The sequence below is a fragment of the Amblyraja radiata genome, chromosome 1 (assembly GCF_010909765.2).
Source record: "Amblyraja radiata isolate CabotCenter1 chromosome 1, sAmbRad1.1.pri, whole genome shotgun sequence".
Classification (NCBI taxonomy): Eukaryota; Metazoa; Chordata; class Chondrichthyes; order Rajiformes; family Rajidae; genus Amblyraja; species Amblyraja radiata.
The window spans coordinates 1,146,024-1,158,578 of record NC_045956.1 but is presented as its reverse complement, the minus strand read 5'-3'; the positions used below and the strand labels follow the sequence as shown (position 1 = coordinate 1,158,578).

At 37.5% G+C, this 12,555-nt stretch overlaps 1 protein-coding gene across 1 annotated transcript in view; it reads left to right on the top strand.

Annotated features, from left to right (window-relative positions):
- The window catches only part of tbc1d9 (TBC1 domain family member 9), a 60,668-nt gene that overhangs the window by 7,298 nt on the left and 40,815 nt on the right, over window positions 1–12,555 (top strand). The window contains exons 2-4 of the mRNA XM_033050139.1: window positions 6,528–6,638; window positions 10,065–10,183; window positions 11,640–11,868. Coding sequence (XP_032906030.1) covers window positions 6,528–6,638; window positions 10,065–10,183; window positions 11,640–11,868 — 459 coding nt within the window. The remainder of the gene's footprint in view (window positions 1–6,527; window positions 6,639–10,064; window positions 10,184–11,639; window positions 11,869–12,555) is intronic.

Genomic DNA, 12,555 nt, shown 5'->3' with positions numbered 1-12,555 from the left:
TGAGAAGGACCCGTTTACTCCTCCTCTTTGCTTCCTGTCTGCCAACCAGTTCTCTATCCACATCAATACTGAACCCCCAATACCATGTGCTTTAAGTTTGTATACTAATCTCTTATGTGGGACCTTGTCGAAAGCCTTCTGAAAGTCCAGATATAACACATCCACTGGTTCTCCCTTATCCACTCTACTAGTTACATCCTCGAAAAATTCTATAAGATTTGTCATACATGATTTACCCTTCATAAATCCATGCTGACTTTGTCCAATGATTTCACCACTTTCCAAATGTGCTGCCATCCCATCTTTAATAACTGATTCTAGCAGTTTCCCCACTACCGACATTAGACTAACTGGTCTGTAATTCCCCGTTTTCTCTCTCCCTCCCTTTTGAAAAAGTGGTGTTACATTAGCTACCCTCCAATCCTCAGGAACTACTCCAGAATCTAAAGCGTTTTGAAAAATTATCACTAATGCATCCACTATTTCTGGGGCTACTTCCTTAAGTACTCTGGGATGCAGCCTATCTGGCCCTGGGGATTTATCGGCCTTTAATCCATTCAATTTACCTAACACCACTTCCCGGATAACCTGGATTTCACTCAGTTCCTCCATCTCATTTGACCCCCGGTCCCCTGCTATTTCCGGCAGATTATTTATGTCTTCCTTAGTGAAGACAGAACCAAAGTAGTTATTTAATTGGTCTGCCATGTCCTTGTTCCCCATGATCAATTCACACGTTTCTGACTGTAAGGGACCTACATTTGTTTTAACTAATCTTTTTCTCTTCACATATCTATAAAAGCTTTTGCAGTCAGTTTTTATGTTCCCTGCCAGTTTTCTTTCATAATCTATTTTCCCTTTCCTAATTAAGCCCTTTGTCCTCCTCTGCTGGTCTCTGAATTTCTCCCCGTCCTCTGGTAGGTTGCTTTTTCTGGCTAATTTGTACGCTTCATCTTTTGTTTTGATACTATCCCTGATTTCCCTTGTTATCCACGCATGCGCTACCTTCCCTGACTTATTTTTTTGCCAAACTGGGATGAACAATTGTTGTAGTTCATCCATGCAGCCTTTAAATGCCTTCCATTGCATATCCACCGTCAACCCATTAAGAATCAATCGCCAGTCTATCTTGGCCAATTCACGTCTCATACCGTCAAAGTTACCTTTCTTTAAGTTCAGGACCCTTGTTTCTGAATTAACGATGTCACTCTCCATCCTAATGAAGAACTCAACCATATTATGGTCACTCTTGGCCAAGGGGCCACGCACAACAAGACTGCTAACTAACCCTTCCTCATTACTCAATACCCAGTCTAGAATAGCCTGCTCTCTCCTTGGTTCCTCTACATGTTGGTTTAGAAAACTATCCCGCATACATTCCAAGAAATCCTCTTCCTCAGCACCCTTGCCAATTTGATTCACCCAATCTATATGTAGATTGAAGTCACTCATTATAACTGTTTTACCTTTGTTGCACGCATTTCTAATTTCCTGTTTGATGCCATCCCCAACTCCACTACTACTGTTAGGTGGCCTGTACACAACTCCCACTAGGGTTTTCTGCCCCTTAGTCTTTCGCAGCTCTACCCATATCGATTCCACATCCTCAAGGCTAATGTCCTTCCTTTCTATTGCGTTAATCTGCTCTCTAACCAGCAACGCTACCCCACCTCCTTTCCCTTTCTGTCTATCCCTCCTGAATATTGAATATCCCTGGATGTTCAGCTCCCAGCCTTGGTCACCCTGGAGCCATGTCTCCGTGATCCGTGCAAATGGAGACAGACAGCTTTAGATCAGCTGCTAAAATGACAGTTCCATTGTAAATCGATGGAGTTGCTCTATGCCACGTCTGTTTTCATCACTGAAGTATATGTAAACCGGAAAATGGCCAGTAAATTGAATAATCTCTATGGTTTTATTTGTTTATGTGAAGCAGCTAACACATTTCTACTGTATATTTGAGTTATTTTGCAATAAATTGTAACGTAACATATCATTTCCTCTTCAAATAAATGTTATCTCTTGCTTCAACATAAACCTCAATCTTCCCCTAGGATGCTTCACTGACTCTAAGTTGGGAACTAAATTTAACCCAATGGGGAAACACAAAATCAAGAAGCGCTTGTTTATTGTTTATTCACACAGTTTAGATTTTACAACAGGTTATCCATATTGCAGATTGAAATATTTTTGTGCTGAATGTATGCTTCTGGATATTCTGGCAACTTGGTATTAATTATGTGCATTGCCTATTCATAGAAACATAGAAAATAGGCGGAGGAGGAGGCCATTCGGCCCTTCGAGCCAGCACCGCCATTCATTGTGATCATGGCTGATCGTCCCCTATCAATAACCCGTGCCTGTCTTCTCCCCATATCCCTTGACTCCACTAGCCCCTAGAGCTCTATCTAACTCTCTCTTAAATTCATCCAGTGACTTGGTCTCCACTGCCCTCTGTGGCAGGGAATTCCATAAATTCACAACTCTCTTGGTGAAAAAGTTTTTTCTCACCTCAGTCTTAAATGACCTCCCCTTTATTCTAAGACTGTGGCCCCTGGTTCTGGACTCGCCCAACATTGGGAACATTTTTCCTGCATCTAGCTTGTCCAGTCCTTTTATAATTTTATATGTTTCTATAAGATATCCACTCATCCTTCTAAACTCCAGTGAATACAAGCCAAGTCTTTTCAATCTTTCCTCATATGACAGTCCCGCCATCCCAGGGATCAATCTCGTGAACCTACGCTGCACTGCCTCAATCACAAGAATGTCCTTCCTCAAATTAGGAGACCAAAACTGTACACAATACTCTAGATGTGGTCTCACCAGAGCCCTATACAACTGCAGAAGAACCTCTTTACTCCTATACTGAAATCCTCTTGTTATGAAGGCCAACATTCTATTCTTTGCAATGGCCAGTTTGATGTTGCTGATTTGTTGTTTATCTTGTTGATAAATATTGAATTAGTACATCAAAAACAGTGGTTACATTTTAAATTTATATGTGACCCAATGAGCCTCTGTAGTAACTTCTAGTCCAAATAATTGAGTCATCTTTGATGCAACACCACTCTACTATAATATGAGCCATAGTAATATATGAATATGAAGGAAGTGAAAGACAAAATATATTTAAGTGGCTTAGATGTTTTAATGTATTGGGGCTGTTAAGTTTGTAGCTTAAAATTTACTGTGCAAGGAATGTAGTAGGTTATTTATATATCCAGCTACATTATGGTTTTGTAATTGCAAAAAATATATTTAGAATTCTTAATTTAATTATACAATTAGCTTAATGTCAGTTATAGACCGATGGACTAATTTCTCATACATTTAAACACTGGTCATGTTCTACAAAGTTGGGAATTCGCTAAAATGACATTTCCATGTAAACATAGTTTTAAGGCAATGACAATTGGAACAGGATATGCAATTCTTGGTTCTTGGTTTCTTGGTCCTCCAAAATATACCAAATTGAATTTAAACTGGAGGTGGTGGAGGGAGGACTTAAGCCAGAAAGGGTTATTGGGAAGAAAGAGCTACCTTAAATTTAGTTGCATCTGGTTGGGTAACTATAGTAGGGTGGAGATTATTCCATGCTTTAATTGTGCGGGGGAAGAATGAATTGCTGTACACATCTGTCTTGGTAGCTGGAATCACAAATTGGACCGAATGCCCTCATCTGCTCCTAATTGGTTTGGGTCTGGTGTAGGTCTTGTAATCTATGTCGAGCTGACCATTTAACATTTTGTAAAAACAGGTCAAACAGTGAGCTTCACGTCTGTCTTGGATTTTTTATTTTTTTCTGAAGGATGTTCTCCCTATACATGCCTTTATGTAATAACTTTGAATCTGCTATTATTTAGTCATTTAGCATTTAGTACACTTAGCTACAGTTCTGCCACAGTGACAGTCTTATTTAAAATGGTGTATTTACTTTGGCAGAGTCCAGTATAAATTTCTTAAAACTTTCAAAAAGTATGAACCGTTGTAGGGGGGAAAAAGGTCACAAAGTGCTGGAACAACTCAGTGGGTCAGGCAGCATTTCTGGAGAACATGGATAGGTGGTTTCAGGTTAAGACCCTTCTTCACAATGACTGTGGTAGGAGGAGGGGAAGAAAGCTGGAAGAGGTGGGGCAGGACAGAGCCAGGCGATGAGTGAATGATGAATACAGATGGGGGGGGAGGGGGTTAGGCTGATAGCTGGACAAATGCCAAAGATGAAAAGGCAAAGTGTGAGAAGGATAGAAGAGGTGCACAATGAAGCCAGAGGAAGGAATCTAGGTGGTGGGGGAGAAATGGCTGCCAGTCCAAGTGGAGCACAAAGAAGAGGGGGGCAAAAAAGAAAGAAACAAAATATAAGAAAGGGGAATTGTTTGTTACCTAAAATTGGAGAATTCAATGTTTATACCATTAGGTTATACGCGACCTAAGTGGAATATGAGGTGCGACCATGAATAGTTGTGTTGAGTTTAAATCTTAATGCAATAAATTCATATTTTATCAAAGAAAATAAGGCTACAATTCAAATATTTTCATAGACTATCTAAACACCTGTGAAATGGTACCACAAGTACATTTTCTTCCAATGAACATGTTTAACATGGAACATAGAACAATGCAACACGAGAACAAGCTGTTCAACCCACAACGTCTATACCGAGACCAACTCTTATCTGTCTGCACGTAATCCGTAGCCCTCCATTCCCTGCATATCCATGTGCCCACCCAAAAATCTCTTAAATGCCACTATTGTATCCAGTTTCCCCCACCACCATGTCCGTACATTCCAGGCACTCAACACCCTCTGTGTTTATTTATTTTTTAATCTTGCCCCACACATCCCCTGTAAACTTTGCCACTCTCTTGAAGCTATGATCTCTAGTATTTGAAATATTTTCCATCCTAGGAAAATGGTTCTTATTGTATATCCTATCTTTGCCTCTCATAATTTTATATACTTCTATCGGGTCTTCCCTCAACCTCCGGCATTCCAGAGAAAATAATTTAAGTCTGTCCAAGCTCTCCCTGTAGTTTGTATTCCCTAATCCAGGCATAATTCTGGTAAACCTCTGCACTCTTTCTAAAACCTGCACGTCCTTCCTGTAATGGGGTGACCAGAACTGACCAGTGATAAGTTGTACTCTAAAACGTAACTAATTCAGCTTTAAGGGAACCTGGATACATGAACTGAATTAATTGTGAAACTTTTGTAAGAGAGATTTCAAATAAAAAATAAACTATTGTCATAACTCAGCAGGTTAAGCAGCATGTGTGGAAGCAAAGGGATTATTATATTAAATTGAGATTCAACATCAACATTGAGAGGCCAGTATAAAGAGGTGAGAAGGAGGGGTGGGCAGATGATGGGTGGAACCAGGTAATTAAGGGAATAACGGCCAGATGGGGGAGAGGAGGAGCTAAGAACAAAGGCTGAAAGGTGACGTGGAAACGCAAGAGGCTTCAGATGTTGGAATCTGGTAACAAAAGAAGTGGAACCCAATAATAGATGGATGATGGGCTGATGGAACCATTGGGGAAGTTGGATTGAAATGTACAAGATAGAGCTGCCACCGTACAAATTTGACCCGTCGATCGGCGTGGAAGTCCTGATAAGGTCAACACTGTCCGCCTCACCCAGCCTTGGTGCCACATTTTTGGGGAAACTCCCAGAGGTGATTTCAAGTGCGCTCTCCTAGTTTTGTCCAGATTAAAGGAGGTGCCGGACCACCAGTTTCTGGAAAATCTGTGTTGGACCTGTAAAAGGAATTGTTAAGATCTGCAGGATTTTTTATTGTCTGCACAAGCAAGGAGTACATAACCTTAAGGTGGAATATGCTTGTAATATATTTTTGAATAGTTCCTAAATGTAAACTGATCATTATTTTACATTTTTCTGTGACCACTAGTAGATTCCTCATTATATGTCCCTTCTGGTCATTGAAATATTGCAAATTTGGGAATTATTTTTTGTCTTGAGGAAAATTATTTGAAGGTGTAATCGCACGCCGGTGGTATTAAATTTATTTGCAGGTATCAATTATACTATTTTGTCCAACAATATTTGTATAAAAACCTTAAGGGCATTTTTCACTTCTTATGCGGTAGCATTTTTTGCATTTCAGATCTCAAAAGGTTTTTAAAAAAACCCCCATAATTTTTTAATCTCAACATCTTTACTCTGATGAGATGAAGGGTCTTAACCTTAACCTAAAATATTGACAATCCATTTCCTTCCACTGATGCTGCCTGACCTGTTGAGTTCCTCCAGCAACTCTCCTTTTGTTTTTGCTTTATATTCCAACATCTTCAGTCCCCTGTGCCTCCATTTCTAAACGGTTGAGATTTTACAGTTGTGGATCATTTCTAAATTATAACATTTTCTTTTCACAGTTAGGACATTTAATTGATCTAGTCTGTGTGTGTGTGTGTGTGTGTATAAAAAGGAATGATTTTTTTTGTCAGATTATTACAGGAATTGTTTCTAGTCATCTAATTGTAAATTTGCTTTGGAACTTCAAATGCAGGGCTGCTCGTGGGGACACTTGATGTTGTATTGGACTCCAGTGCTAGAGTTGCACCATATAGAATCCTTTACCAGACTCCTGAATCGCTTGTATACTGGACAATTGCATGTGGTAAGTTTTAGAATTACAAGGGCATTTTTGTGTAATTTAGCAAATTTAATTTTTAAGAAAATCAAAATTTTCTAAGCCATGGAGAGAACGATATTATTTTTGATCAAAGCTTTTCCTACGAAGGTAGGACATATATCACGGATATTCTATAAAAAGCATCATAATGTAATACATTAGCACAAAATATCTCCGGAAAAAGCTTTAACCTCTAAGGATTCTAGATTGAATTCAGTACAGTATTGAAGTAAAGTATATTTTGAGCACATGAACGAAATATTCAAGTTGACTTATAACATTAAAATTAGAGATGAGATAATACATTTAGAGGAGCAAAGTGCATAGACTGGTTAATCAAGTGGCAAGGAGGTGGCAATGAAGTATAATGTGAGAGAATGTGAATTGTACAGAGGTTGGTGTGCTGGTTCTTAACATCATCCGTGCTGGAACAGCAAGTAATTAGGAAGGCAAATGGCATGTTGACATTTGTTGAAGGCTGGTTAGATTACCAGAGTAAATAGGTCTTCCTAAAATTGAATATAGTTTGGTAAATCCTCCTTTGAAGTAAAGTGCTGATTTTGTTTTTCATAACCAATGAAAGATATAGTGGCCTTAGAGTTGGTGCAACATAGATTCAGGAGATTAATCTCTGGGATGGAGGGTTTATCATATGATGGGAGATTAAATAAAAATAATCCTAACTCATTGGAGTGTAGCAACAGAGTGATATTGAGGCACAAGAAAAATGGAGGATTGCCAGGATAGATCTTGAGACCTGTTTTCCCTCAGGTTGAAAGGCTAGAACCAAGGGGATTGTTACTTGGGACTGCTCATTCATGGAATTTATTCAAAATGGAGTTCAATTGCTTTTTGGAAACTTTGGAAATCTGAACATTTGAGGATCAGATGGGAACATGGTTTGGAGGCGCATGAGCCTTGATCTAATTGAATGGTGGAGCAATGCAAGTTCTTTCTGTCCTAGTCTGGTCTCTAGTCTGAGTTCTCATTCATCCATAGGAGGGAATGAGAAATGCAAAATGCTGTAAATTAGCTATTACAGTTAGACTAGAAAAGATATTTGATAGCGGTAAAATTAAATTAAATAATCAACAATTATGTTTCAGGACAATAAACTCTCTTGACTCTTGACTTGACTTCAGATGCATTAGGAGACAAGGGACTAAAATTTTGGGAGTAATTACCAAAATCTTGATCACAGAAATGGGCTCTAGTTTATTGACTGTTTTGGAGGACAATGAGGATATGAGGGGTTGGGCCCAACTCTTCCATGCCGACTAATTGTTCAACTAAGCTACTCGCGCTTGTGTGCACCTGGTCCATATCCCTCCAAACGTTTCCTATTCATGCATCATTCTGTGTTTTATTAATGTTACAATTGTACCCATAATGACATTAATAAAACAAAAATGTTTAATGTTTTGTGTCATTCCTAACTGTCACTGTATGTCATGTCACTTGCAGGCTGAGCACCAAGGCAAATTTCTTGTATGTGAATACTTGGACAATAAACTTATTTAGATAGCCCTCAGTGTCATATGCTGCAGCATTAAATGCCCCCAGCTAACAATCCTCTCCTTGTAACAGATGCTTCAGACCTAACAACATCCCCATTAATCGTGTTTAGCACTCTTTCCAGCTTAGTGACACCATTCCTAAATCAGGGAGAGCGGAATATTTCTACAAATATGGCCTTACCAACACCTTACCCCAGCTCTCATTTTACATCTCGACTCTTGTACCCAACATCCTGACCGATGAAGGCATGGATCCAATCGTAATCCATGCCTTGTAGAGCATGCTAAATGCCTCCTTCACCATCCTTTCCACCTGCGTCGCCACATTCATTGTGCCTGTACTCCTGGTCTCAGTACTACAACACCCAGAGCCCTGCCATCTACTGTGTTAGTCCCGCCCTGGCTTGTTCTACCAAGATGCAACACCTCGCATTTATCTGGATTAAACTCCATCTGCCATTCTTCGGTCCAATTGCCCAGTTGATCAAGATCCAATCGTAGGTAACCTTCACTGTCACTAAACCACCAATTTTAGCCTCATCCACAACCTTACTCGCATCACCTACATTCCATTACAGATCGTTAATATAAATATTGAACCTAGCACCGATCCGTGTGGTAAACTAACACTTTAGTCACCTGCCCTGGTTTCCCAACAAGAGGTTGGGTTTTGCCTCTTCTCTAGTAGAGCTATCTGCATGTTGATTGATAAAATTTTCTTGAACACATTTAACATTCCATCCCATGCAAGCCCTCCGAAGTATGGCATTCTCTGTTGAGATGGGGAAAATTGAAATCCCCCCCACTTGGGTGCAAAATAACATTCCTTGTGTAAAGTTATTCTGAAAGATTGTTCATGAAATGTATTTTGTGTTTCTAAGATATTTGTTGTTGAGCACCCTCTGATTACACTTCTCTCAGAATACTGTCCATACTGGAATTCCCTCGTATATTCCTCTTCCCTTCCATCGCTTTTTGGTTTTCATGGGAAACCTTAATTCAAAGTGTCAACAATTCCTTCCTCCTTATCACGGATGCAGCTTGACCAGCTGGTTCCCTCAGCAGTTTCCATTTTTTTGCTCCAGGTATCATCTGCAGTCTCTTGTCTCCTTAAAATAAATTTTGTTTGGCTGCTTTTTGGCTTGCAGGGTTTGTATGTTATTTTATTTTTTTCTGTGAAATCAGGATCTTTTTCTGTTAAAGACAAGTTGTCAAAGAAGAAAAAAACAAAGTAAAAATGTGAAAACAACTGAGCAAAATGTTACAGAATAAATAAACCAAAGTAGGGTTTATGCTAAATATGTTTATCAGTAACTTTGTATGGCTCACATGGTTAATACTGAGTATTAATAGCTCTTATAATACTGCACACCTTATTCCTGGATCAATGCCAGTAATGATCAACCAAAGAAATAAAAAAATAATAGAAAATTAAAACTGTAGAAGCTGGAAATCTGAAACAAATATAGAAAAATTGGATGCCCTCAAAACAGGCTGCATTTGTGGAAAAATAAACTCTTTAATGTTTAGGGTCTAGGACACTTTGTCAGATCTGAAATATCACTCTGTTTCTCTTTACACAGATGCCTGCTTTAGTGTCACCAGCATTTTCTGATTTTGTTGGAAATTTATTATAATTGGAACTAGTCATGATGCACAATCCTCCTCGTAAGGGACCTCGATCTTTTATGAAAAATTATTAAAAATATGTAACTGATGCCTGGCAGTGCCCTTATTTTCATTTGTACAGCCCTATTTTATGAATACAAATGTTATTTGATCTATATTTTCTACCTTGACATCATTATGATGTCAAATGAATAAATTAACATTGTTTTGTGATATTTGAGTAGAAATTGACCTTGAGATTTGCAATTATTATTATTTTCCTTAGGTGGCTCAAGAAAGGAAATAACTGACCATTGGGAATGGATGGAGCACAATTTATTACAAACACTTTCAATCTTTGAGAATGAAAATGATATCACTACGTTTGTTAAGGGTAAAATACAGGTTGGTGTTTTAAAACAATATTAAAATAAAAATGAGTGTATAAATTACCTACTCAGCAATAATATAACAAACTTGCTGAGTATAGATATACAGCTATATTTAAATGAGAATAGATATACCCTGTACTAACATTTTTAAGCATGCAAACTATATGTATCTTTTTACAATACTGCACACAAAAATGTGACAAATAGGTTCAAATTTAAAATTCCTTCAAAAAAGTTGACGTACTTTATTGGGTTCATGACTAACATAGTATCAACAACAAATATAAGAAAAGATGGCATATTGATGGCAAGTTTTGGAAAATGGCATCAGAATACACAAATACGTGTATTTTGGTGTCCCAGCGAAAACCAAGTATTTTCACCGGTGCGATCTAAAACGGTACATAACCTTATGGATCTGAACGACATCGATGGCCGATGATTCGTCAGAACGTTTGATTTGGGCTGATTTTTTTGTAAGTAAAATGTCTCCCTAACGGTCGTTGCGGAGCTTCCCGGTTGACACGAAGGAATGAAGTTAGTGACTTAGTCCATACAAAAAGTAAACAAGAGATCGTGTTGCCAAATTGAAGATTGGCTCAGTTTCTTAGTTTTAATGACCAATTTATGTCAACATTTTTTTTTTTTAATTTTAAAATTCGGGAAATATATCGTAAACGATCGTTGCGTTTTTGACACCATGATGTTTTTGTTTTTAAATTGCAAAATTTAAAAAATTTATTAAGCCGCCCAAAGTTCACCACTGCCATAGGATACCTCGTTGGGTTTTTGAAAAGCATTAGAGGTATGGAGCCTCCGTGATTCAACTTATGAGGGTACCGACCCCGATAACGGTGGTTGTGACAATGGACCCCAAGCACAGCGACCGTTACGGGATCTTTACTGCACTGTATTACATTTATGTTACTGTATTTTTCTCCTAGTATAGATGAAGATATTTCCCTAGACCATTATCAAAACGTATATGTATGACGGGCCATATGAAGTTTATTTATGAATATATATTCCTGACTAAATGTGAGGTTTTAATGTCACACTTTTGGTGTCCAAAATGAAAACGATGAAAATTTGTCTGTTATGAAAAAAGTTTTTGACTTTCGGTCTTGAAGTTATCTAATTTATATCTGCTATTTATAAGGTTTCACATGATGGGTAGATATTTTATTAAGAACAGTGTATTGATGTAAGAAAGTGAATACTAATCTTGTTCGTCAAAAACTCTCCAGTATTGTAAAAAGACACATATATTGCTCTCCAGTATTGTAAAAAGACACATATATTGATTCCCACCCCAGCAATAAGTGCTTTTGAATCTATTTGCAATAATCACTCAATGTATAAATATATTGGGAAAAGATAAACAACTTATTTCATGAATTTGTAGTACATTCTTTAATATAGAACAACTATTTATTGAACTTGCCATTAATATTTCCTTTTGATTTTAGGGTATAATTGCAGAATACAATAAAAATAACGATGTAAAGGAGGACGATGACACAGATAAGTTTAAGGAAGCTATTTTGAAATTTCGTAAACTCTTTGGGATGCCAGAAGAGGAAAAGCTGGTGAACTATTATTCTTGCAGTTATTGGAAGGGTCGGGTTCCACGGCAGGGTTGGATGTATCTGAGTATCAACCATCTCTGCTTTTACTCATTTTTGTTGGGAAAAGAAGGTATAGTATTCTTTGGCATTTTATCTTCAATTAAGGGGGTTGGAAATAGGTTATAATTAGTATTATTGGGTTTTTGCAACTCTTTTATGAAAACAGTTTCACTTCAATTCTCAGCAACCCATCACTGAGAAATACTGGTGAAATAATAAAGGTGGGATTATTTGTGAAATTGCATAATGGTAGAAATAAAATAATTTAAATTATACAAATAAATTAAGCCACATGTTAATTGAGTTAAAATGAAATTTATAAACTATATTAATGACTACATTGTGATTTAGGATTCCCTTCCTGAATAACTGTTCACAGGATTCCCTGTGTTGTTCGACCCATTCGTAAATTAAGCATATATCTTAATTTACCAAAATAAATATAAAAAATGAGTTGCTTATTTTTATTTTTATTTTTTTTATAGCAAGGGTAAACATTTCTAAAGTGCAATAACATGACAGACAACTAACGACAGGATGGATATATGATATAATTTTGCGGAATTATGATAATATGAATTTCCAGATGCCAAGGCGGAAGTAAATGTTACTCTTCATTTAAAAGTTTCTAATGACATGTCTGCTAGAAAATTACAAAATAACTCTTTTGCAGATTAAGACAGTTGTATTTTTTTGCTGTTATTTATTGCAGAAAAGGTTAAATAGAAACTTGAATATATTGTTCCTCTCTTAGAAA